The following is a 22,073-nucleotide window of genomic DNA, read 5'->3' on the forward strand; positions in this document are numbered from 1 at the left end:
GATCCGGCGAAAGAGAAAACACGCTTTTAAAAGTAAAAATCTGTCAAGAATTTTTAATTTCAGATAAATCCAGCATTACACCCATTTTTACCCATGATGCATGTCCTACAAATTTCTGGATGGTTTATTTACAAATTTTATATAATCTTATTATCCTCAGCATCATCATCAGTGTGCTGAATATGGACTTGATTACACAATTCAGTTACAGGCGGTGGACTATGTGTCCGTAACCATAAAAGCAGTGTGAAGAAGAAGGAGAGCTGGGTAATGTGCATTAGGCATGAGATGGCTTCAGTTCACACGCTCCTAGACCTGTTTTCCCCTCGCTATATACAACCACAGACCCCCTGACTATGAAAAACTCACCCACAAAAGCATGGTGTTCCCTTTGAAGCTGGAAATCTGGCTAATTTAAAACAGCACTGAAGATGAAAGATATGCTGCTATCTTTGCAATCAGTAAGCAGCACCATCGCATGCTATTATGTCATGATCTTATCGGCAGATCAATCAGGAGAACTGAGGAACTATTCAATCTGAACGCTGACCTTCTGACGCATTCTCAAAATTGTCATCGGAATACCAAGCCAAAAATAATGCTCCTATTCAAAGTGCTTGTGAAACGAGTATGATTTTATGGCTTGATGAATGCCTTCCTTTCGATGTGGATCAACAGAAGGTCAGACGAAGAGCGTGATGCAAACATGGGGAGTTCTTCTAAGGTCTGGAGCACCCAGGGCTTCTGCGATTACAGTTGTTAGAGAGCGTAGGGTTTAATATTGGTAGGGGGAGAATTGACGGAATTACACAGCCAATAAATGTCCACTTCAGCCAACAATGTCCACCTCCAATGGACCTCATATACGTCGACCTCCCTCAATCCCACTCCTCTTCATCTCGGTCAGGGTTGTCCTCCCTCTGTGGCTCCTGGAACTGGATATTAGCCAGCATGTCCCTCATGGCCACCATCAGCCGGTTCACTTCTTGGTTCAGCTCTCGGCCAGCCCGCGCCACTTCCAGGTCATCCTCAGGCCTCTGTCCACCCTGAAACATAAGCAGTCCTACACTTTAGCCACTTCACTTCAGTCGGGTGCAGAAACACCAAGCATTAAAGCCCTTCAGATCCTGTATCTAAGCCCACATACCTTCACAACTGCATTAGTCATTATCATCATCATCATGGGTTTCACAGGCCTTAAAACAGAACCTTGTGGGACTCCAAGTCATTTACGATCTAGTTCCCACATTACAATTCATAACTGAATTATAAAAGAGGTTAAAATGGTCTGCCACCCTGGTGGAGAGACAGGCGGTGATTACATTTCATGCGGCCTTGACTGCTTGTCGACAGTATAGTAACAGAGGTGATGTAGTGGTATTTTCTTAAAAGGCATTTCACGTGTTGATTGAATTTTCTCAGATCGCTCTACAAACGCACACATCCTACTTCAGCAGTGGACATGTGCAAAACAAGCCTATTTTTACTGCTGAGAATGAAACTTCATTATGCATAATGGCTCAGTTACTCTGATTTTATGCTGCATTTCAGGGCATTTTCGAATCTCACAGGTTTCATTTTGAGGACAGATGTCTTCAGTGAGTTGATTTTATTTTCCGCACCTAAAACATCGCCGAGCGGTTAGACAACGCCGAGAGTGTCACCCATGAAGGATGGAGAATTTACAGCCCGAGCATGACAAGGCATGTCAGTGTTGTTGACATTCGACACACAGAAGCAACAAAGCAACAAATCTTGGACGGAAGAATCTGAGACACACAAAGAACCAAACTGTGATGTTCTAGACAATGACTGAAGGGTCAGAACATCTCCGGAACATCAGGCATCAGGTCTTGTGGGGTGTTCCCTCCTGGTATTCAGTGGTCAGCACCTACCAGAAGTGCTCCAAGGAAGAACAACCAGTGAACCGACATCAGGGTTCTGGGCCAGATACCACATGACACCTTCAGAGCTCTTGAGGTTGTCTTAAAGGGGCAGGGTTGTTTATATTAGGAATTATGTTTTTAAATGTTCTTCCTCTCAACAAGTGAAATGGTCTTGATTGGATTATCAGACGGGGTGAAAAACTAGTAGTAAAACGTGCAGGAAGTTCTGAACTGGTGTGAACTCTGCTGCTACGCTCATTAAAATAAAATAAAAAAAAAAAAGAAGAAAAGTGAGATAGCTCCAGAAGAAGCCTTCCATGCCCAAGCCCCGACACAAGCCTCGTGCTCTGGGTTATTTGCAGTCCCGCTCTTTCACTGTGTCTCTTCCTCTCCGTCAGACTGATAAAGATTCGCCTCAGCGCATCAAATGCTATTTCACAATGCTACCGTTATTTTGGGGGTTTTCGTAATAGCTCGAATGATTTTCTGCCATCAGCTGCTGCGGTCGTCCTTGAAAGACCTCACCGTTGCACAAAAACAGCAGTTTCTTTCTTTCTTCAGGAATTTTAATTTAGCAAATTTCACAAATCTCAATTACAATGATTTTAACCGAGGTTCGCCTTAATCTCAGCAGTCTTCAACATGGCCTGAGCTGTCATCTGATTGTCATCCGTCATCGATGGTGTACAGGTACAGTGAGAGCATGGTACACTCAGACAATTATGAACCTCTTCAAACATTTTGTCCCAATATTTATGCTCAGGCAACAGAGAAAAGACAATGCTACATTTCCAGATATAGATACTCTATTTAATACTACTGTTAGTTGTACTGCACTCCCTGCTGCCAATGGATCTCTGAGCAATACCACAGAAGAATCCCTTTAGCTTCCATATAGAAGCATGTTCGTAATAGAAACTAAGGGTGAACGTGAAGAACCCATCAGATGAAGATCTCTTCAAACCTTTAGAAGGTTCTTCACCCTTATTATTGAGGGCTGAGAAGGCTCAAAGTGGCCAAGCAGACTATGGCCCAAGGATCGCTGGTTCAAATCCCGGCTCAGGCTGCTTTGCCATCAGTAGTCGGAGCCACAGAGAGCACAACTGCCCGTGCTCTCTCTGGGTGGGTAGATGACAGCCGTCTGTTGGCTGATGTATCAGAGCTACTGCTCAGCATCTTATCTTATATTCCTTTACACCAACGGTAAAGGCTAAGCACAGCTCCACTGAGGCACTGGTAATATTCTCAGTAGCTCAGTCTGGTCTACTGTGGCAAACTCTGTGAAATGATGTTACGAAAACAGCCCTCTTTTACACTTTGTTATGTGGAAAACACTGAACGTCTGTCTTTGTTTATTACGCCAATTTAACCACTGGTCATCTAATTCTTAGTAAGTGAATCTGGGGAAATGTAATGTTACATCAGGGGGGCTGGTTAGGCTGTTTGTGACACACCCTGACTCATAGCAGTTTATGAAGTACTGCACTGTAACCTTGAAGCGGGTCGCAATTAATTACAATGAATTTGAATCATTAGAGATACACTACACAGACAAAAGTATTGGGACACCCACTCATTCATTGTTTCTTCTGAAATCAAGGGTATTAAAAGAGTTGATCCTGCACCCTTTCGTTGGAGTAACTGTCTCTAGAAGAAGAAATCTTTCTACTAGATTTTGGAGAAGAACTGCTGTGAGGATTTGACTGATTGCATTCAGCGACAAGAGCATTAGTGAGGTCAGGATGTTGGACGAATGATCATCATCGTCATCATCATCATCATCCTCCCACCTCATCATCTGCTCCACAGCTCAATGCTCGAGGGGCTTTATACCCCTCGAGCCCACGCCTGGCATTAGGCATGGTTCTCTCTGTGCACATCTGTGTCAACAATGGTGGGTGTCCACAAACTTCTACATATAAACAAAAGCACTGTGCTATTTCTGATAATCCTATAAACACTGCATGGTAACTAAGCTTGTCTCTAGTTGACAGGCACAAGTCCACTCACCTGCAGGTTGAAGTTTGGCAGCAGAGATCGGAAAAACAGGGACAGTGTGCTCTCATTCGAGGCTCGTGCATTCTGCCTAGAAGATAAACACAAAAATAAAAAACATGTTAACATGAAATTGCCTCTATTGCAAGTCTGCTCACATTCGGTACCACATGTTGCAAAGGCAGGCATCAAACATCCACACAGAGCTGAGAACTTAACCTATTAACCCCTACAGGAGCCTGTAAGTTAAGCTGCATCCATTGCTGATGCACACAAACAGCTTGTCTAGTCCCTGTAGAGAAGTGGTGGCAATAGATTAGGACTCTCTGGAGCAGATCAACATCATGACCCTATTGGCTCCATGCTGCCTAATAATGCCAGGCGTGGGCTAGAGGGGTATAAAGCCCCCCAGCATTGAGGAGCTGTGGAGCAGTGGAGGAAGAACTTGTGTTCTCTGGAATGATGATGGTGGAGCTCCACCCAGTACTTCTGGGATAAGGTGAGGTACATAGGTGATAGTACAATAGTACGACTAGGGTTTAAAGGGTTAAATAAAATTAACGTTACATAACTGGTCATAACTGTTTTTTACGAAACTCCACTTAAAGCAAATTTCCCTCCCTCTCTTCAATGAAATTAGCCTCATTTGCGGCCACTGTCATCTGCTTAAGGAATACCTATCCATCACTCAAAGCTCTTATTTAGCTCATTAACAACTATCACAAGACCTGCTCTTTTTTGCCTCCCGCCCCACACAAAAACAGAGACAGAGAGAGGGTGAGAGCTTTAAACTGGCCTAATAATCATGGCATGACTGTTGCTTAACGCAAGAAAAGCCATTAAGTAAACATGGAAAAATGGCCGCGGACAGCAGCGGCTGATGGAAGATCTGCGTAGAGAAACGTATTTGTGCTACTCGAGTTCACGTAAGAGCTTTTGAGGTTTTCCTAAATTCATGCTTTATCACCTGCAAAACCACAAAAGAAGAAGATGATGATCACAACAAGATTATTCAGAAAAAAAAAAGAGTGGGAGCTGGAGAGCCTGACAGTACCTCTCTGGTCTGCTGTAGGACACCACAGAATCCAGAGGCGGAAGGGGGTCATAACTCATCACTGACTGTGTGGTCAAATCCTGTCAGGAAAAAGGTTATATATTCAAAACACTGATGAAAATTATACTAATATCTACAGGAAATGAGCAAACTATTAGAGATTAGGCAGTAAAATCACATTGCATCATGAGTACCATGTTAGACTGGGGCTGAACAGATGAATTGTGATTATTTGTGTAATAAATAATAAATAAAATAAATAATAATACAGTTTGTATTATACTACTAATAATAATACAAATAAAAAGCCTTTTATATATATGCACCTTTTAAAATAGAAAAGGTCACTACTTGAAGAAAAGTAGTACGATATAGCAGTAATATTGCAATCAATTCTGAAATACATAAAATAAAAGTCAAATAAAAAATAGAATTAGATAAAAAGTTCATAAAGATAGAAGATTAATACAGATTAAAAATGCATAGTTTATTAAATTATGTAATTTGAGAAGTCAAACATAGGTTGGGTCAGATGGAGCGGGTCTGCGAGTGTGACTTGCTACGGCTGCTGTACAGACTCTCAAACTCTCTTACCAGAGGCAGGGCAGATGTGGCCTCTTTGATCTCCGACAGTAGCACATGCCTGTGGATGTGCCGGGGAACGATCTGGTACCCCTGCTTCCTCCTGACCATGAGAGAATGCAGAGAGATTAACACGCTAATCTATTTATACTTACAGTGTAAAGAAGCAGGACAGTTCTGAAAAAACATCTTCCAAGAATTCTGTAGCTTTAGGCAGCAGGTCTGCATTCTGTGAGCACGGCCTAATCACACAATATACAGAAACTGTGACCAACTGCGCCCACCACAGACCATATATAGATATACCAGAGATATATATATATATATATATATATATATATATAAACTGCACTTTGGAAAGAGTATATATGATTTATATGACTGTAAATATCTGTGTGTTTCTATTGTGAGGGACGATGCACCTGTTTCCACCTGTGTGGACAAACCTGATTAGATCTGACATCATTTGAACTCATTTAAAGAGCTCAGTCTCTCTTTATGCTCTTCCTTCATATGCTGATTAGCCATTACATTAAAACCACCTAACTAATATCCTGAAGGTATTCTGCTATGGTATCTGGAGCACCAAGACTGACATTATTCTTTTATTCTGACTTATTCTTAGTTTATACTTAATATATAACATTACAATATTAATATATAATATTAATGTATACGAAATAACATGATTCAGCTTTTGTCAAAAAAAACAAAACAAAACTTAAACGCTTAAAACAAGCTAAATTATCTGCCCGTGAAATAAGACACTTTCAGTAGATACAAAAACTTTAGAAGTAGTTAGAAATAAGGTAAATGATCGTATAATATTCCTATAACAGAGTAAAATGAGAAATAGCAGATATTTAGACTAGATTAAGTAGATTTCACTGGCTAAAGGATCATTTTTGCAGTGTAATCTGAGCATTTGTGTGTCCTTTCAGCAAGTCTACACTGAAAGCACAGACCTAGAATAAACTAAACTCTGCAGAAGACGCTGGACTAGACTAGTGCTCGGCCTTACCAATCATGAGTAGCTGATCTGGGGAAAAACAAGTGAAAAATACACCCAACAGCGGCAGCAGCCTGATGAGACCAAAGCCCAGGAGATGAGAAGCCTTACGAAACGTGTGCCTCATCCTGAAGTCCTACATAAGCCATTAAACTGGGTGTAACTTTGAAATGACCCACATTCTTAAATACTAAGGGGCCGTGTCCAGAAGCAGGTCGGGTCAGCGATAGTTTCAAATACAAAGACAGAGCAGAGAGCGTCCTCTCGCCTGTCAGATGACTCTCGTTTAGCTGTGATGGAAACTGGAGACACAGTCATCAGTGCCTGCCTTGTACGCATGTTCCAGTCTGGTGCAATGTGGGTCAGAGATGGACAGACGGAACAATGCAAAGCTGAACCGGACTGATGGATGAAGAGGACCGTGCAACACTCAAGTGCGTCGAAATCAGGATGCTTCCCTCACACGAAAGCAACCTCTTATGACACGCTAGTCCTGGAATCACCGCATTCGCCAGCTGTCTCTTCTCATTCAGCTTTGATCCGCACACCCTGCCCGTTCACACCCAGCAGCTCACACTGAGCTTCTTTATTATATTAGAATTATTATAATATGAACTGTACAATTATTCAAGACCGGTATTTAGATCAGTAAGTATTAAGGCAATTACTTAGGGTAATCACAATCAGTTTCATTAGTAATAAAGTAAAAATTATAATGATTAAATAAGATTTTTTTGTTTTGTTTTTTAAAAAGGTCAAGCAATTAAAATTGACTTAACTGAAGAATATTTTACTAAAATTAATTAATTCAATAAATTTAACAAGGGAGCCTTAACTGCCGCATTAGGGCTAATCAGAAAATTGAAATTGACCTAAACCCAATCTCAATGGATGAGAGGGCAGTGGAATTAAATCTACATCATTATTATGCAAATTGGCAGCTTAATGAACAACTGCCAGCTTAATGAGTGTTACTGTTATTTTTGTCATGATCTCATTATTATTTACATTATTATTATACTATGTACTATGGTTTATATAATAACAGTATATCTATAAAAACAGTATAGCTTTAAAAACAGGCCCTTATTTGAAATTGGGCCATTTATATATATTCATTTTATAATTTAATAATTATAAATGTATCAATATCATATAATAAATTAACTTAACTTAATAATAAATGTACTTGTTGAGGCACTCCTCCACAAGGGATCCTTCAAAGGGATCCTTCGATTCGATTATTATTATACTATGCACTATGGTTTATATAATAACAGTATATCAGTACTATATATCATAGAATAATATCTGTGCAGACTCTATAAAGAGAGCTTTAAAAACAGGCTTTTAAAAATTGGGCCATTTAATTTTATAATGTTATAATATCACTTTGTAATTAATGAACTTCTTGTTGAATAATAAACATACTTGTTGAGGCACTCCTCTACAAAGGGATCCTTCGAGTCCACTCTTTTCAGCACCTCACTAACATTGCCCTCCATCCAGAGCATCACCCCCGCTTCCTTCCACATGCTGTGACAGCGGCCCGCATACAGCCCCTCCAGCACCGAGAGCACAGCTGGCTGCCTGAGAGAGGGGTGGCCGGAAAAAATGTGATTATAATTTAGATTTAAAAACACTTTAATTACATATTTCTACAGATATATACACACATTCTCACTGTCCTGTGAAACCTGATATTCTGCCGGTTTTCTCTTTTCTTCGTAATGTGAATCTGACAGTTGTTCTTTTTTTATTATTTATAAAAAGTTGTCTCTATTTAGTATTCTTTTATTGTAGCAGAATTTCATAATGAACGCACCAATAGAAATGCTCCAAAAATACTTTTTTCCCCTCTATTTTGGAGATACCAGGTTTTTGCAGGACATGCGAGACTACATATATAAGGATTGTATATGAAATTACAGTTGAACACATATCTCGAAAAACAAAGGCAGAGCAGACAGACAGAGCGGACATTCATAATTACCCCAAGCGGCTTTTAGGCCCAAAGAACTCATGGGAAGACACAGCTGCATCAGGCTGGACTGTACACAGGTCCAGTAAAGGCATCAACACTGCAACACACACACATACAAACAGACGTTTAATGATTTCAGATCCCAGCAAGACTGATTTTATTAATCCATTTATTTATTGTGGAAGCTGCTTTACTGTAAACAACAGAAAAGCACTTTATATACTTTCTAAGCACAGCAGTGGATGTAGACAACCTCAACCTGGGAGCGGGGGGCTTGTCCTGTTCCTGACTTACTTTTTTTGCCCCAGACATTTACATTTAAGGCATTTAGCAGACTCTCTTCTCCAGAGCGACTTACAGAAGAGCTTCACTGTTTACTGAAGAAGAAGCTCAGCTAGTTTAAATAGACTAAAATTCAGATCCTCTAATCTTAGACTCTACTAAACACAAGTCAACATGGAGACCATAATACTCTACTCTTCACCCAAGTCCTCTCAGAAGAGGAGGGTCTTCAGTCTGGGTTTGAGGACAGCGAGCGTTGGACTCTGCTGTTCGGACACCTAGGGGAAGTCGGTGCAGGACAGTAAAAAGTCTGGACGCTCGTCTTCCGTGGATCTTCTTTAAGGATGGCGGGTCGAGCCGAGCCGTACTTGAAGCCCTTCCAGCCGAAGTACGAAGAATCTGGGTCAGCTAAGTGACTTTATGTCTTGGTCTGGGTAGTGTGTACTCTTTCCTGCTCAGGAACTTTGACGTTTATTCTGTGTTTTTTTGCGGATGTGGAGTGACCTGGGGTTTGCGAATTATTATTATTATTATTATTATTATTATCAATAAAATGGATAATTTAACCAGAAAAAAATCTAAAACTCCAAAGATGACCATAAAAAAATAAACCCTTTTCTGAACTCCAAGTGCTATTGAATTCCTGCGGATTGGATTCCTCGTCTCAGACGCAGTCGGACACCGTTAACACAAATATCTCCAAAATTAACCGGGGCGCCAAGATCTGCGTCAGCTTAAATTAAAATCCCGTCCCTTGTTTGACTTGGATTTACCAATTAAGGAGATCATGAAATATCCTGCACCACATAAAAAAGAGCTCTCTCTCTCTACACACACACACACACATTATATACACACATTTTATTATTATTATTATTATTATTATTATTATTATATATATTATTGTATATATTATTATATAAAAAGGCATGTGAGTAAACATGTGTAATTCACAAACAAAGTCCCACAGAAGGAGAATATTCAATCTGTAGTTGGTCTATTTGTGGAAACACGCTGCTAAACTCAGTAACTGCTAACAGGCTAATGAGAGACAACACAGGCAGACCACTGATCCAGACAAACACCTGGGATTTACTTTCCCACATAATAGCCCTACTGCATAGTGAGCTGTAAAGCAGCAGTGTGTGTGTGTGTGTGTGTGTGTGTGTGTGTGTGTGTGCACATGATTCTCACCCCCGGGGAACATGATTAGAGCGTCCTGCAGCATTATGTCCGATCTGAGCTTCATGCGCTGGCTCTCCTCGGGTGGAGTCTCCTCCTGCTGACTCGAGTGGTACAAAGCCAGCGCTACCGAGAAGGCAAAGTTGGGCAGCTGGGACATTTTCTGATGGACCTAAACCAACAGAGCAGATCACGCAGTGTTCAGATCTTACACAACAGAACCAAACCCAAGTACACTACATGTCCAAATGTTTGTGGACATTAGAACTCTCTGGAGCAGATCAACATCTTGAAACTATTGGAACCTATTGCTGTCTAATGCCAGGCGTGGGCTAAAGGAGGGGTGTAAAGCCCCCCAGCATTGAGGAGCTGTGGAGCAGTGGAAGAACTGTGTTCTCTGGAATGATGGTAGTGGTGGTGGTGCTCCACTTTTGGGTTGAGTGGGGGAGTTGGGAAGGATGAGGTGTAAAATCTAGTACTCTTAAAATCTGGTAGTACGCCTCTCCTTAAACTTTTTGAACAAGCAGGTGTCCCAATACTTTTGTCTATATGTGTGTGTTTTTGTTTAGTTAAAAACACATCAAAATAAATGCATTAAAAAAACAAGACAAAGTTAAAACCACTGAAATGATGAAAATATTCTCTCCACAGGTTGCTGAACCTATTTTTTTGGAAACACTGAACAATCAAAGACTGAACGATCCACTCAAAAGAAGGTCCGTTAAAGAAGACAGCGTTATTAAGATCTGGGGGTCTGGACAGAGCATCTCACCTCCCACTCCTCGTACAGCCGGATGAGGGAAGCATACTCCCGACAGCGCAGACACAGGAAGTCAATCAGCAGAAGCATAAACAAAGGGTCATGATCCGGGTCCAAGCTACACACACACACACACACACACACACACACACACACACACACACACACACAATAACGTGTTAGAAGATTAAACATCATGTAGAGCACAAATACAACACTGTCGAGAGCATTACAGACAAGAACTACAGAGTCATTATTGTGCTCTGCTCGCACGAACAGCACTTGCTGCTGGTTAACCATGAGGCGGCTGCAGGGCTGTGTACCTCAGAAGGAGTTTGCAGTACTCCAGAGCTGTGCGGGGGCAGCCTCGTTTCTCCAGGAACATCATGTGCTTATAAACTGCCAGATAAAAGGCCCTGAAAAGGACAGAGGGAAAATAGCATTTCTGGAATATCCAGGAAATATCCAGGAAGTCCTACATTCTGATTGATAAAATATGGGTTCTATTATATTTAATATAATATATAAAATATCATCATTAAAATAATAATAAAAGATTTTTTAATAAAAAAGATTTATGTTTGTAAATATAGAGAAAGCTAAATAGTTTAATAAATAGTGCCCAGGTGGTATTTATTAATCAGTATATTAGCTGTATTATTAACAAAGTAATCAGTAACGAGGTCTTACTCTTTGTTCATGAGTAGAGAACAATGATCAACCTATGGTTAAACTATATTTATTTCATAGAAAATATTAAAATAAACATTTTATTATGTGAATCTAATTTGATCAAAATGTTAAAAAGCATTACTGAATGATTATCAGCCAGATCAACCAACCTGTTCTCTGGTCTGCGGTAGTCCAACCTGCTGGTACCGGAGGTCAAGCTGAACACAGGGTGGAATGCACTCTCAAAGCTGTACAAAGCCCGCTCTAGAAACAGTACACACAAACACAGAGATCAGAAATCGACTGACGAGGGTTTTAATCCAAGGAACCCCACTTCAACTGTGAAGCATGGGGGTGGCAGCAGCCTGTAGGGGGCCTGTTTAGCTGGGAAATGGCCTGGTGCACTTCAGAAAGAAGATGGTCTCATGACGGAGGAGGATTATTTAGGAATGGAGAAAAAAGGGCTGGGGTGACACGATGATGTAATCAATTAGTACGTCACAAAGACGGCCACGTCCACTGAAGACATATTGATTTCTCCAGAGAACAAGCTGCAGCTGAAAGTACTCGCCTACGGGTATCTAAGTTAAGCAAAAATATTCAGGTAAAGAGTTGCTATGACTTAAAAAGAGTCTTAGTGTTAAAGTGTCTCAGATTCTTACGCTCAGCTTAGAGAACTGACTAATATGTAGATCCACCTCCCTCTTTACAGGAGCCCTGCAGATGAAGATAATCAACGTTTTGACCTGATCGGTGTGAAAAGTCTTTTTTCTTGCAGATAAAACCCATCAGTACATCACGCCATCTTCTCACTACCAGCTCTTGTTGAGAAAGAGAAAGAAATTCAATTTTCTTAAGAGCCTTAATAATCCCATCACAGAGGTGTTCATTCAATACCCCGAAGAAAACCCTCAATTCAATCAGGAGAAGCTCTAAAGCTAAACGCAAGGATAGTGAATACGGTTAGGAGACGCTCCAAACACCTCCTCTTACATCAGAGAAAGGAAAGGTCAGCAAGGTCACTTCCCGACAGAATGATATAATACAGTGTCATGGAAATGTCACCACTAACAGAGATCCCCCCCTTCTTTCAACTAGATCTCTCTGAGAAAGACCGAAGCAGTGGGAAAATAGGCTTAATCTCATTGGATACGTAACCGTTTATCTCCAGCCTCTGCAGCTGCGTTTCTGATAAATCACCAATTATAGCTGAGGAATTTCATATTGGGCTGAACGGAGTAAGCAACTGATCCCAATCGGATACTGCACTTCATTCCACCTCACCAATCCCTCTGTGACACACACACACACACACACACACACACACACACACACACATATATATATACACACACACACACACACACACACATACACACACAAAGAGAGCTGTATCATTACCCAAATTAACCCAAATTAACGTAGCATTAGTTCTACTAAATTCACCCCCATCACTTTGATCCAGCCAAGATGATTCGATTAGATAATCATATCACCCGTGGTCCGACCAAACCACATGCAACAAATATGCATACAAATGACACGGAAGTGCACATTCAGGGTTCGAAGAAGTCATCGATACAAGCCGAAAGATCCTGGGCTCATGTTTAACCCTTTGATGTCTACGGTTAGGCTAATTAAAAAAGGTAAAGGTGCAGGTATCTGTCACTGTACAGTGAAAAGTGTTCTCTGCATTTGACCCATCTGTGGTAGTGAACACACACATACACACACACACACACACACACACACACACACACACTAGTGATTTAGGGGTAGTGAGCACACACACACAAAGTGGTGGGCAGCCAACTCCAGCACCCGGGGAGCAGGGAGGGTGAAGGCCTTGCTTAAGGGCCCAACAGTGGCAGCTTGCCGAGCCCAGGTCTCGAACCCACAACCCTGTCATCAACAGCCCGGAGCTCTAACCTCTGAGCCACTAGGACAGACACAACACAGTGTAGTGTAGTGTATCAGACCGTACTTGCAGCATATATAACGTACTGTATTGTGATCAGCATTTTACCTTGGGGCAGATTCAGACCAGGACACTATAAACCACTGAAAATAGACATATTAACAACCACAGCGCATTTTGTGAATTTTTACACCCCTACTACTTAATATTTACTCTACATATTAAAATGTGATATTTACTATATAATATTTACTCCATAAATAACCTGACAATGTGATGAGAGTAAGAGTCCATCTTCTAAAATCATATAAGGCTCATTTTAAAGCCCCCCATCAAACTCAGAGCTCCAGCTCCACCACACACGCAACACCCCCGACACTAGTGAGGGCGAGACCAACACACGCCGGTGAGGAAGACAGGGGGTTTTGCTTAAATGGCTGTGCATTTAAAGGAAGCGACTCACCAATCAAATCTCTTGCAGTCTCTTGGTCCTCTTGGATGCGACAGACATCAGAGAGTTGCAGTAGAGAGTCGACATGGTAGGGATTAAGCTGCAGCAGCACCTGTTCACAGGTGAGGAAATAATCCTCAGGATTAAACCAGCACAAACGGGAGAAATACAGGTAGGTGGCGTGCTAAAGAAGCTGCGATTTGTTTACCACAATGTTATTAGGGTCCATGGACTCCACTGCATCAAAGAACTTGAACTGGACCTGCTGGTAATCACGGCTGTGCTCAAACGCAAAAAACTGGAGGCCGTTTTTGGACTCCAGTAGGCTCATGGCGATACCTCAGGGAGGAAGGGACAGGAGATGAGGACGGTAAGGCATACAGTTCATTTATGAGCATAATAGCAATTAACACCAACAACAAAATCATTTATTTAATTAAGTTATTTAATCATACTGCACTTTCAAACGCTCTCAAAGGGTCTGTTTTTAATATTCTGTAAAGACAGCAGACCCTTTGATGCGTCCCATGAAATCCCATTTCGTATTAGAGCTTCATGACTTGATGATGCAGCTCCCTTCTGGCTGGTCTCCCTTTGCGCTCCATCCGTTCTCTCTTTACTGGCTTCCTGTAGCTGCTGCCCTCATCAGATTCAGAACCCTGACTCTGGCCTACAAAGCCAAGACTGGACCAGCCAGCCCCTCCGTACTTGATGGCAATGGTCAAAAGCAGATCAGTTCTAAGAGCCCTTCCAGCTTCGGACAGACCCACCATCCTTTATTGTGTATTCTAGTACTGTGGTCTTCATACTGATTTGTGTATTTAGTAGCATCTAAGCTCAGAGGGATCTTCTGGATCCTAAGTTGCGGATATTTTCTGAGTAAACGGTGAAGTCGCATCTGCTAAATGCCTTACATGCAAATGTAAACTGGAGCTGGGGAGCAATAACCACCGGACCCTCTTTTTCTAAGGTGATAAACGAACACATTCTGAGATGCCCCAAGATAACCTGATAATGTGACGAGAGTAAGAGGCCATCTTCAGAAATCATTTAAGGCTCATTTTAAAGCCCCCCATTGAACTCAGAGCTCCCGGGGTAAGAGTGTGTGTATATTAAGGGCCTCTGTGGGCAGTCACGTTATCAGACGTCAAAAAGAGGAATAACTGTGTACCTTGTCCTAAACTGCCCCCGGTATTAAAAGCACTACTGACAGTGTTTGTGCTTTGGGCAAGACGTCCTGATTCAAAAACGGATCACTGAGCGGCCAAAGAAGCTGGCACTGTCAACACGTTATACAATACTCTGGCGCCAGCGGGGTGGCGCCAGTCTGTACAACATCTACAAAATGCACAGAAACGGGACGTCTGCGACGACCTCATCTTAAATGTAAAGGTGCTACAAATGGGCCCGTCTTCCCGTCTTTGAGCGAAGCCATAGAAGAACCCCTGTTATTAGGATCTATGGATTCCACAGCATCAAAGAGCCTGAACTGGACCTGCTGGTAATCACGCCATTTTTGGACTCCAGTAGACTCATGGAGATACCTACAAAATCTTACTAAACTGGCCCATTTGCAGTCCAGTTTTGTGGGTGGGTCTCTGAGGAAAGCCATAGAAAAACCTACTATCTGAAGCACCTTTACTGTTAAGAGTGTGGTTGAGCCTCCGGGAGCATCTCAGACATACCTGGTCGGCTAAAGCGAGGCCAAGTGTCTTTAGGTGTGGTCATCCATGTACTGCGGTGAAACTGCCTCTGTCTTTGCCTGGGCCTGGGTGAAGTACACACACACACACACACACACACAACAATAAAGTGTAACTGACTTATATAACGTGTACGCATATGGACAAAAGTATTTGGACATTTGGTCATTCACTGTTTCTTCTAAAATCAAGGCTGTTAAAAGAGTTGATCCTGCTTTTGTTAGAGTAACTGTCTCTACGGTCCAGGGAAGAAGAGTTTCTACTAGATTTTGGAGCAGCATTGCTGTGAGGATTTGATTGCATTCAGTGATAAGAGCGTTACTGAGGTCAGGATGTTGAATGATGATGATCACCACACCACCTCATCACCCCCAACTCATCCCTAAAGTACTGGATGGAGCTCCACCATCATTCCAGAGAGCACAGTTCTGGGTCAGAGGGGTATAAAGCCCGCCCAGCATTGAGCCTTGGGGCGTTATACCCCTCTGACCCAGATGGTTCTATTTTATGGGCTGCCTATATGTGTGCAATTTTACATCTGTGTCAGCAATGGGTGCAAACTGCTGTTGAAGTCCACAAACATTTGGACATATAGCGTCCATGCCTGAACAACTTAGAAACCAAACCAACCTCTGGTCTCCTAAAACAGCCCGAGCTCCAAAATATCTCTTCAGTTCATTCTCAGGATTCAGGTTCCTAAAAGACAAAAGCAGCAACGTCTAAAATGGATCATCGTTTGCCGTCTCCCAGATAGTCTGAACTTTTCAGAACCATTAAGACCCAAGTCCCAAAGAGCAGCCTTCACCTGTGCTCCACATAAAGCACAGACCGATGACCTGGGACTCCACTGTCCTCACTCTGGTGTGAAAGGCCATTGGTCTTTTCTATGGTCTCCAATATGGCATCTATGTCATCTCCGGCACCGGACTCCTCCTATAAAAGATCCAGAGAGAAGAAGATAATGAGAGAAGAAGAAAATGAGAGAAGCCCGGTATGAAATGTTCAGTCTGATAGAAGTTCACATGCTATTTCATAGACACAATATGAAGGCCCTACCTGCACGTCTCCAGCAGCTGTCTTTTTCTTCTTCTTCTTCTTTTTCTTTTTATTGTTCGCCTTCTCGCTGCAATCAGACTAGAGGAGAGAAAATCAATAAAGACGTTTTCTAATCAAATCAAATCTCAGTAGTCAGGACCCCCGCCCTCCCTCTGCCCTATTACCACACAAAGCTACCGATGCTGGGAGGGTGAACCCCTCTCAGTCACATTAAAGGAGCTGAACGTGCTCAGAGGAGAAGGCAAACTGCCAGCTGTGTTACATGGGGATGAAGCAGGACAATCCCACCAACTCTTAGGCTTTTTGGGACTCTTGGCCGTGGCTGCTGCATCTCTGTGGATCAATTTGACAATCTTCCAATGAGAGAGCCAACATTTACACACTAGAGTTGCCCCACTCTGAAGCCTCTGCACCACAAGCTCAACACTATAACTGCTGTAAATAGATTTGCTGTGCTTTTAAAACCCTTAAATAATTAAAATAACCTTTAAAAGTACCTTATAGATCTGCTACAGTCTAGTGCATTTAGTATCAATCGGCATAGAACCCAGTTTCAGTATTCTTCTTATTCTGAGACACTTTTAGTACTAATGTAAAAAAATAATAATAATAATAACATGACAGAATGACATGAAACCTAAAAATGAGTTTTTTGATTTCTTCAAAATTTTATCAAAACTTACATTCAGAACCTTAGATTGTACTTTTCTCGCTGGGTGTGTTCATGTACTGTCCCTCTAAAACATACTACTGTGGGCGTAGTCACATGACTCTGCCCCGTCCAGTCCAGTGAGGAGCCCTCAAACACCAAACCTATTAATCGCTCATTAATCGCAATCGAGGTCAAATGTTCAATTACTTGTAACTGTAAGTTTGGGAAACTACACACATCTGGAGGGCCTTTAGTCCCTTGACACAAGAAGCTAGTCTTTATTTCTAATGCTATGATATGAAATGAAATGCAGTCCTAAACCTTTGTGGTCTCTTGTTTTTCTACTCCACGGCCGACACGGCTCTCCTCCAGGCTTCTAGCCGTCAAAATGTTCTCCTCGTCGGTGGGGCTTTTGTCCGCGTCGTTGTCGGGGTCACCGATCTGTAACAGCACAGAAACAACAGACAAACAGCTGGTGTTACAGCATCTCTACAAAAGCACGGTCATGAGCAGGACCTATAGACAACTGCTTTTGCCTAAGACGGCCTAAGACCAGGGATGTCACCCGTAACTCAGCGAAATTCAGGACCTCTGCAGTGCAATTATCCTAGAGATGCTTTAGATATTGATTATGAAATGTTTACTAGTAATAATCTCAGATCTGTAGATATATAACGTCATACTGACGGTTCATACTGCCAGAGTGAAATATCCTTAATACACTACAAGTCCATTTTTACCACTGATTTACTGGTCTCTCTCATGTCTATATAGACACTTTTTATATTAAAAGATCTCAATAAAAAATATCTACACTATAATTCTGCCTAATAAAAAGTCCAGGTATTTATAATAATAGTTTATAGTTTTTAACTATAAATAGCTTATTTTAAAGTTATACCTATATTTCTTGTCTACAATTACACTTTTACTAGCAAAAACTCCAAAATTACAGATATCCACAATTCTTTTCACTAGCAGAATTTATAATTTCACATATTCACGCATAACTCTGACTAAAAACTCAGTAGAAAGCTTTAGATATCAGTTATAATTTTTATTCCAAACCTTAAAACTGTAAAGATCTATAAAGACACTAAAGTAGACTGGTGGCACTGGTGTTTTCATTTACAGGAATGTTCACCTGGACTTTTTAACTAGTTTATTAAAGTTTATTCAAATTAAATTTAATAGCATTTATCATTAATTAAACTTTTTACTATTAAATATGAACGTAAAGATATGAGAGAGTGAGATTTAATGTTAAATAAAGGTAATCACGTGACTGACTGGATTAGGGATCTGAGGTTCTGGCAGTCTGACCAGTCAGAGTGGATTTATAGATGAACTGATCTGATTATTAATAGTCAATAAAAATGATCTATAAGAGTTTCCACTACAGACGGGCTGCATCACAGAGGTCCTGGTTTGGGTTCACCGGTAAACACTGAGCTCCAGCCTGTCCCTGTCCCTGTCCCTGTCTCTGTCTCTGTCCCTGTCCCTGTCTCTGTCCCGGTCTCTGTCTCGGTCCCGGTCTCTGTCCCTGTCTCGGTCCCTGTCCCTGTCTCGGTCCCTGTCTCTGTCCCGGTCCCTGTCTCTGTCTCGGTCCCGGTCCCTGTCTCGGTCCCGGTCTCTGTCTCTGTCCCTGTCCCGGTCTCTGTCCCTGTCTCGGTCCCTGTCCCTGTCTCGGTCCCTGTCTCTGTCTCTGTCCCTGTCTCTGTCCCGGTCCCTGTCCCTCTCAGCAGAAGTGGAGCTCTAACCAGTTCATAAATATTGCTGATGTTCTTCTGAGATTTGCTCCTCTGGGTTCTCTTGGTTCTCCTGTCTCCTCCTCCTCCTCTTCCTCCTCTGGCCGGCTGTAAAACCTCGTCCTGCTCCTCCTCCTCTTCCTCCTCCTCCTCCTCCTCTAACTCCGCTGCTTCTCCGTGTTCCTCCTTCACTCTCAGGCCTCCGATATCGATGTCCTCCTGGCCCCGCTGCTTCCCCTTCAGTCTGCGTAAAGCGCGGCTCGACATGTTCGGAATAATGAGAGAAACAGCGGTTCTGGAGCAGCTGGGCCGAACCGGAACACCACCATAACCAGCGCACACCAACAACGCCAACAACACGCCTCCTGATTGGACGACAAGGACGGAACCGCTGTCACTTTGTACCGGAAGACGAATAAAAGTCCGGAATTCTAATACAATCTGTTGTTTTGGAGAAAATATAAACAAATAAAAATATATTATTATTATTATTATTATTATTATTATTATTATTTTAGTATTCTGCCCTTGAAGTGGACATTACATTAAAAAATAAAATAATAAAAACATTAATTTAAAGTGGAAATGGAGTGTTTTAAAATACTAAATAAAACAAAATGTCATTAAAGTGAAAATTATGTATTAAAATGAATAAGAAAAATACAAATAAAAACAAATAAATAAAACGCCTTTGAAGTTGAAATTTATTTGTATTTATTTGTAAAATGTATTTCGACAGATAATCAAAAATAAACAATAATTAAATACATAAATAAAAATAAACAAAACATAAAAAATAAACAATAATTAAATACATAAATAAAATGAAACAATAAATAAAAATAAACAATACGTAAATACATAAACAAACAAACAATAAATAAATAATACATAAATAAATAAACGATACATAAATGCATAAGTAAATGTAAAAGTAATCTCAGGTAATATGAAGATTAATCGATTAATCTCATACACGTTATTATTCTTATGCTTATTGTTGTTATTATTATAAAGTTCCTCTTCTTCTTTACGTTCTCTTATAAGGATAAAAATGCTGTGTTCGTTTTGTGGTCAGTGTGTGGTTGTGGCCACTGGGGGGCGCAGTTTTACCGTCTGAGACCTCTGTAGAAGAGAAAGCATGGAGACATGAACCTCTCAGTCTTACTGATGAGGTTTAGGTGAATTACCCAACAGCAGATAAACTCTTCTATCAGCTTGTGTTGGAAGACAAACTGTGCTTTCAGAAGATCGACTGAGACTCAGTGCTTTAGTCCGGGTTATGAAACAGTGTAAGTAAGGATCGCTCTGTGACTTCTCAAAAGGACTGAAGGAAGTCAGCAGCTGAATACTGTTGGTCTCTGGGGAGTGTCGGCCCACCTCTGTTTAAAGTTGGTGACTAAAACCTAAAGTGCTCACCGGGCTGCACTGAAGACCCTACTCATTCTCACCGAAGAATAAAGCTCTTGGCAACACTGAGGGGAGTGTGTAAAGTTCTGGGCTACAGTACAGGGGGTTTGTAAAGTTCTGTCCCACAGTAAGGGGGTTAAGTTGTAGGCCATGATAAGGGGGTTGTCAAGTTCTACATCACAGTACAGGGGGTTTGTAAAGTTGGGATTCACAATGAGGGTTTTTTTGTGAAGTTGTGGGTCGCAGTAGGGAGTTTTGTAAAGTTCTGGGCTATAGTACAGAGGAGTTGTAAAGGTTTAGGCCTCGGGGGGGGGGGGGGGGGGGTTGTAAAGTTCTGTCCCAAAGTAAAGGGTTTTGTAAAGTTCTGGGCTACAGTAAAGGTGTAAAGTTGTAGACCATGATGAGGGGGGTTTGTAAAGTTCTACATTACAGTACAGAGGGGTTGTAAAGGTTTAGGCCACAGTACAGGGGTTTTTGTAAAGTTCTGTCTCACAGTAAGGGGGTTGTAAAGTTCTACATCACAGTACAGGGGGGTTGTAAAGTTCTGAGGCACAGTGAGGCGGTTTTGTAAAGTTGGAGTTCACAATGAGGTTTTTTTTTGTAAAGTTATGGGTCGCAGTTAGGAGTTTTGTAAAGTTCTGGGCTACAGTAAGGGGGTGAAGTTGTAGACCATGATGAGGGGGGTTTGTAAAGTTCTACATTACAGTACAGGAGGTTTTGTAAAGTTGTGGTCCACAATGATGGGTTTTTGTAAAGTTGTGGGCTACAGTACAGAGGGGTTGTAAAGGAGTTTTTTTTTTAAAGTTCTGTCCCACTGTAAAGGGTTTTGTAAAGTTCTGTCCCACAGTAAGGGGTTTTGTAAAGTTCTGTCCCACAGTAAGGGGTTTTGTAAAGTTCTGTCCCACAGTAAGGGGTTTTGTAAAGTTTTGGGCTACAGTAAGGGGGTAAAAATGTAGGCCATGATGAGGGGGGTTTGTACAATTCTACATTACAGTACAGGAGGTTTTGTAAAGTTGTGGTTCACAATGAGAGGTTTTTGTAAAGTTGTGGGCTACAGTACAGAGGGGTTGTAAAGTTTTGGGTCATAGTACAGGAGGTTTGCAGTAAGTAATGGCCACAGGTCTCTAAAAAAGGCTGTTAGCATGTGCAGTTGTACAGTCTTTGGTAGTCCTGTGTCTTCTACCAGAAGGTGGTGGTTGGAAGGTGGTGTCCAGGGTAAGATGGATCGTTGATTATTTGATGATGGTCTTGACGATTATCAGGGCCTGTAGATGGTTCAGTTTCCTCAGCTGCCTCAGGAAGAATATCCATTGCTGTGCTCTTTTGGCTGTGGAGGCCTCCAAACCTCTCTGGAGGTGGGTCTGGATTATAAAACCCTGCAAGCCAAGACATCTCTTTAAAACTATCTCAGGAGCGTTTGTGTTTTTAATAAACTTTAATAAGACCCTAAGGTCAGCCCAAAAGCAAGAAGAGTGGGCTGTTGGTCAGTACCTGGGTATTAATGTCAGTTAGAAGAGCACAGGTTTGGTTAAATAAACTAGGTCTTGTATGCTAACATTAATAAGCAGGCCTCGGCCTCCTCCTCCTCCTCCTGACAGGCTTTTCAGAAACCCCGCCCTGACATACTGCCCAGAACAGCTGCCATATCACTTTCTCAGACGCCCCAAATCTTTCCACAGGGCCTTTTCGAAGACTCTGGACGAGGAAGAAGTTGAGAAATGATTAATAT

The 22,073-nt window shown here is 41.6% G+C and overlaps 1 protein-coding gene across 1 annotated transcript; it reads right to left on the reverse strand.

The window, feature by feature from the left end:
- Positions 1-24: 24 nt before the first annotated feature.
- On the reverse strand, positions 25-19,294 carry tcf25 (TCF25 ribosome quality control complex subunit). Its single transcript, XM_072695478.1, has 18 exons — positions 18,947-19,294; positions 17,508-17,627; positions 16,535-16,612; positions 16,284-16,411; positions 16,109-16,174; positions 15,461-15,543; positions 13,984-14,114; positions 13,788-13,887; positions 11,577-11,670; positions 11,058-11,150; positions 10,747-10,852; positions 9,987-10,146; positions 8,520-8,607; positions 7,958-8,116; positions 5,530-5,620; positions 4,936-5,015; positions 3,897-3,972; positions 25-1,046 (listed from the first exon to the last, which is right to left on the reverse strand). Exons 1-18 carry the CDS (start codon positions 19,199-19,201, stop codon positions 879-881), a joined length of 2,076 nt encoding a protein of 691 aa, XP_072551579.1. The 5' UTR covers positions 19,202-19,294; the 3' UTR covers positions 25-878.
- Between the last annotated feature and the right edge of the window lie 2,779 nt (positions 19,295-22,073).

Source organism: Salminus brasiliensis, chromosome 13 (assembly GCF_030463535.1).
Source record: "Salminus brasiliensis chromosome 13, fSalBra1.hap2, whole genome shotgun sequence".
Classification (NCBI taxonomy): domain Eukaryota; kingdom Metazoa; phylum Chordata; class Actinopteri; order Characiformes; family Bryconidae; genus Salminus; species Salminus brasiliensis.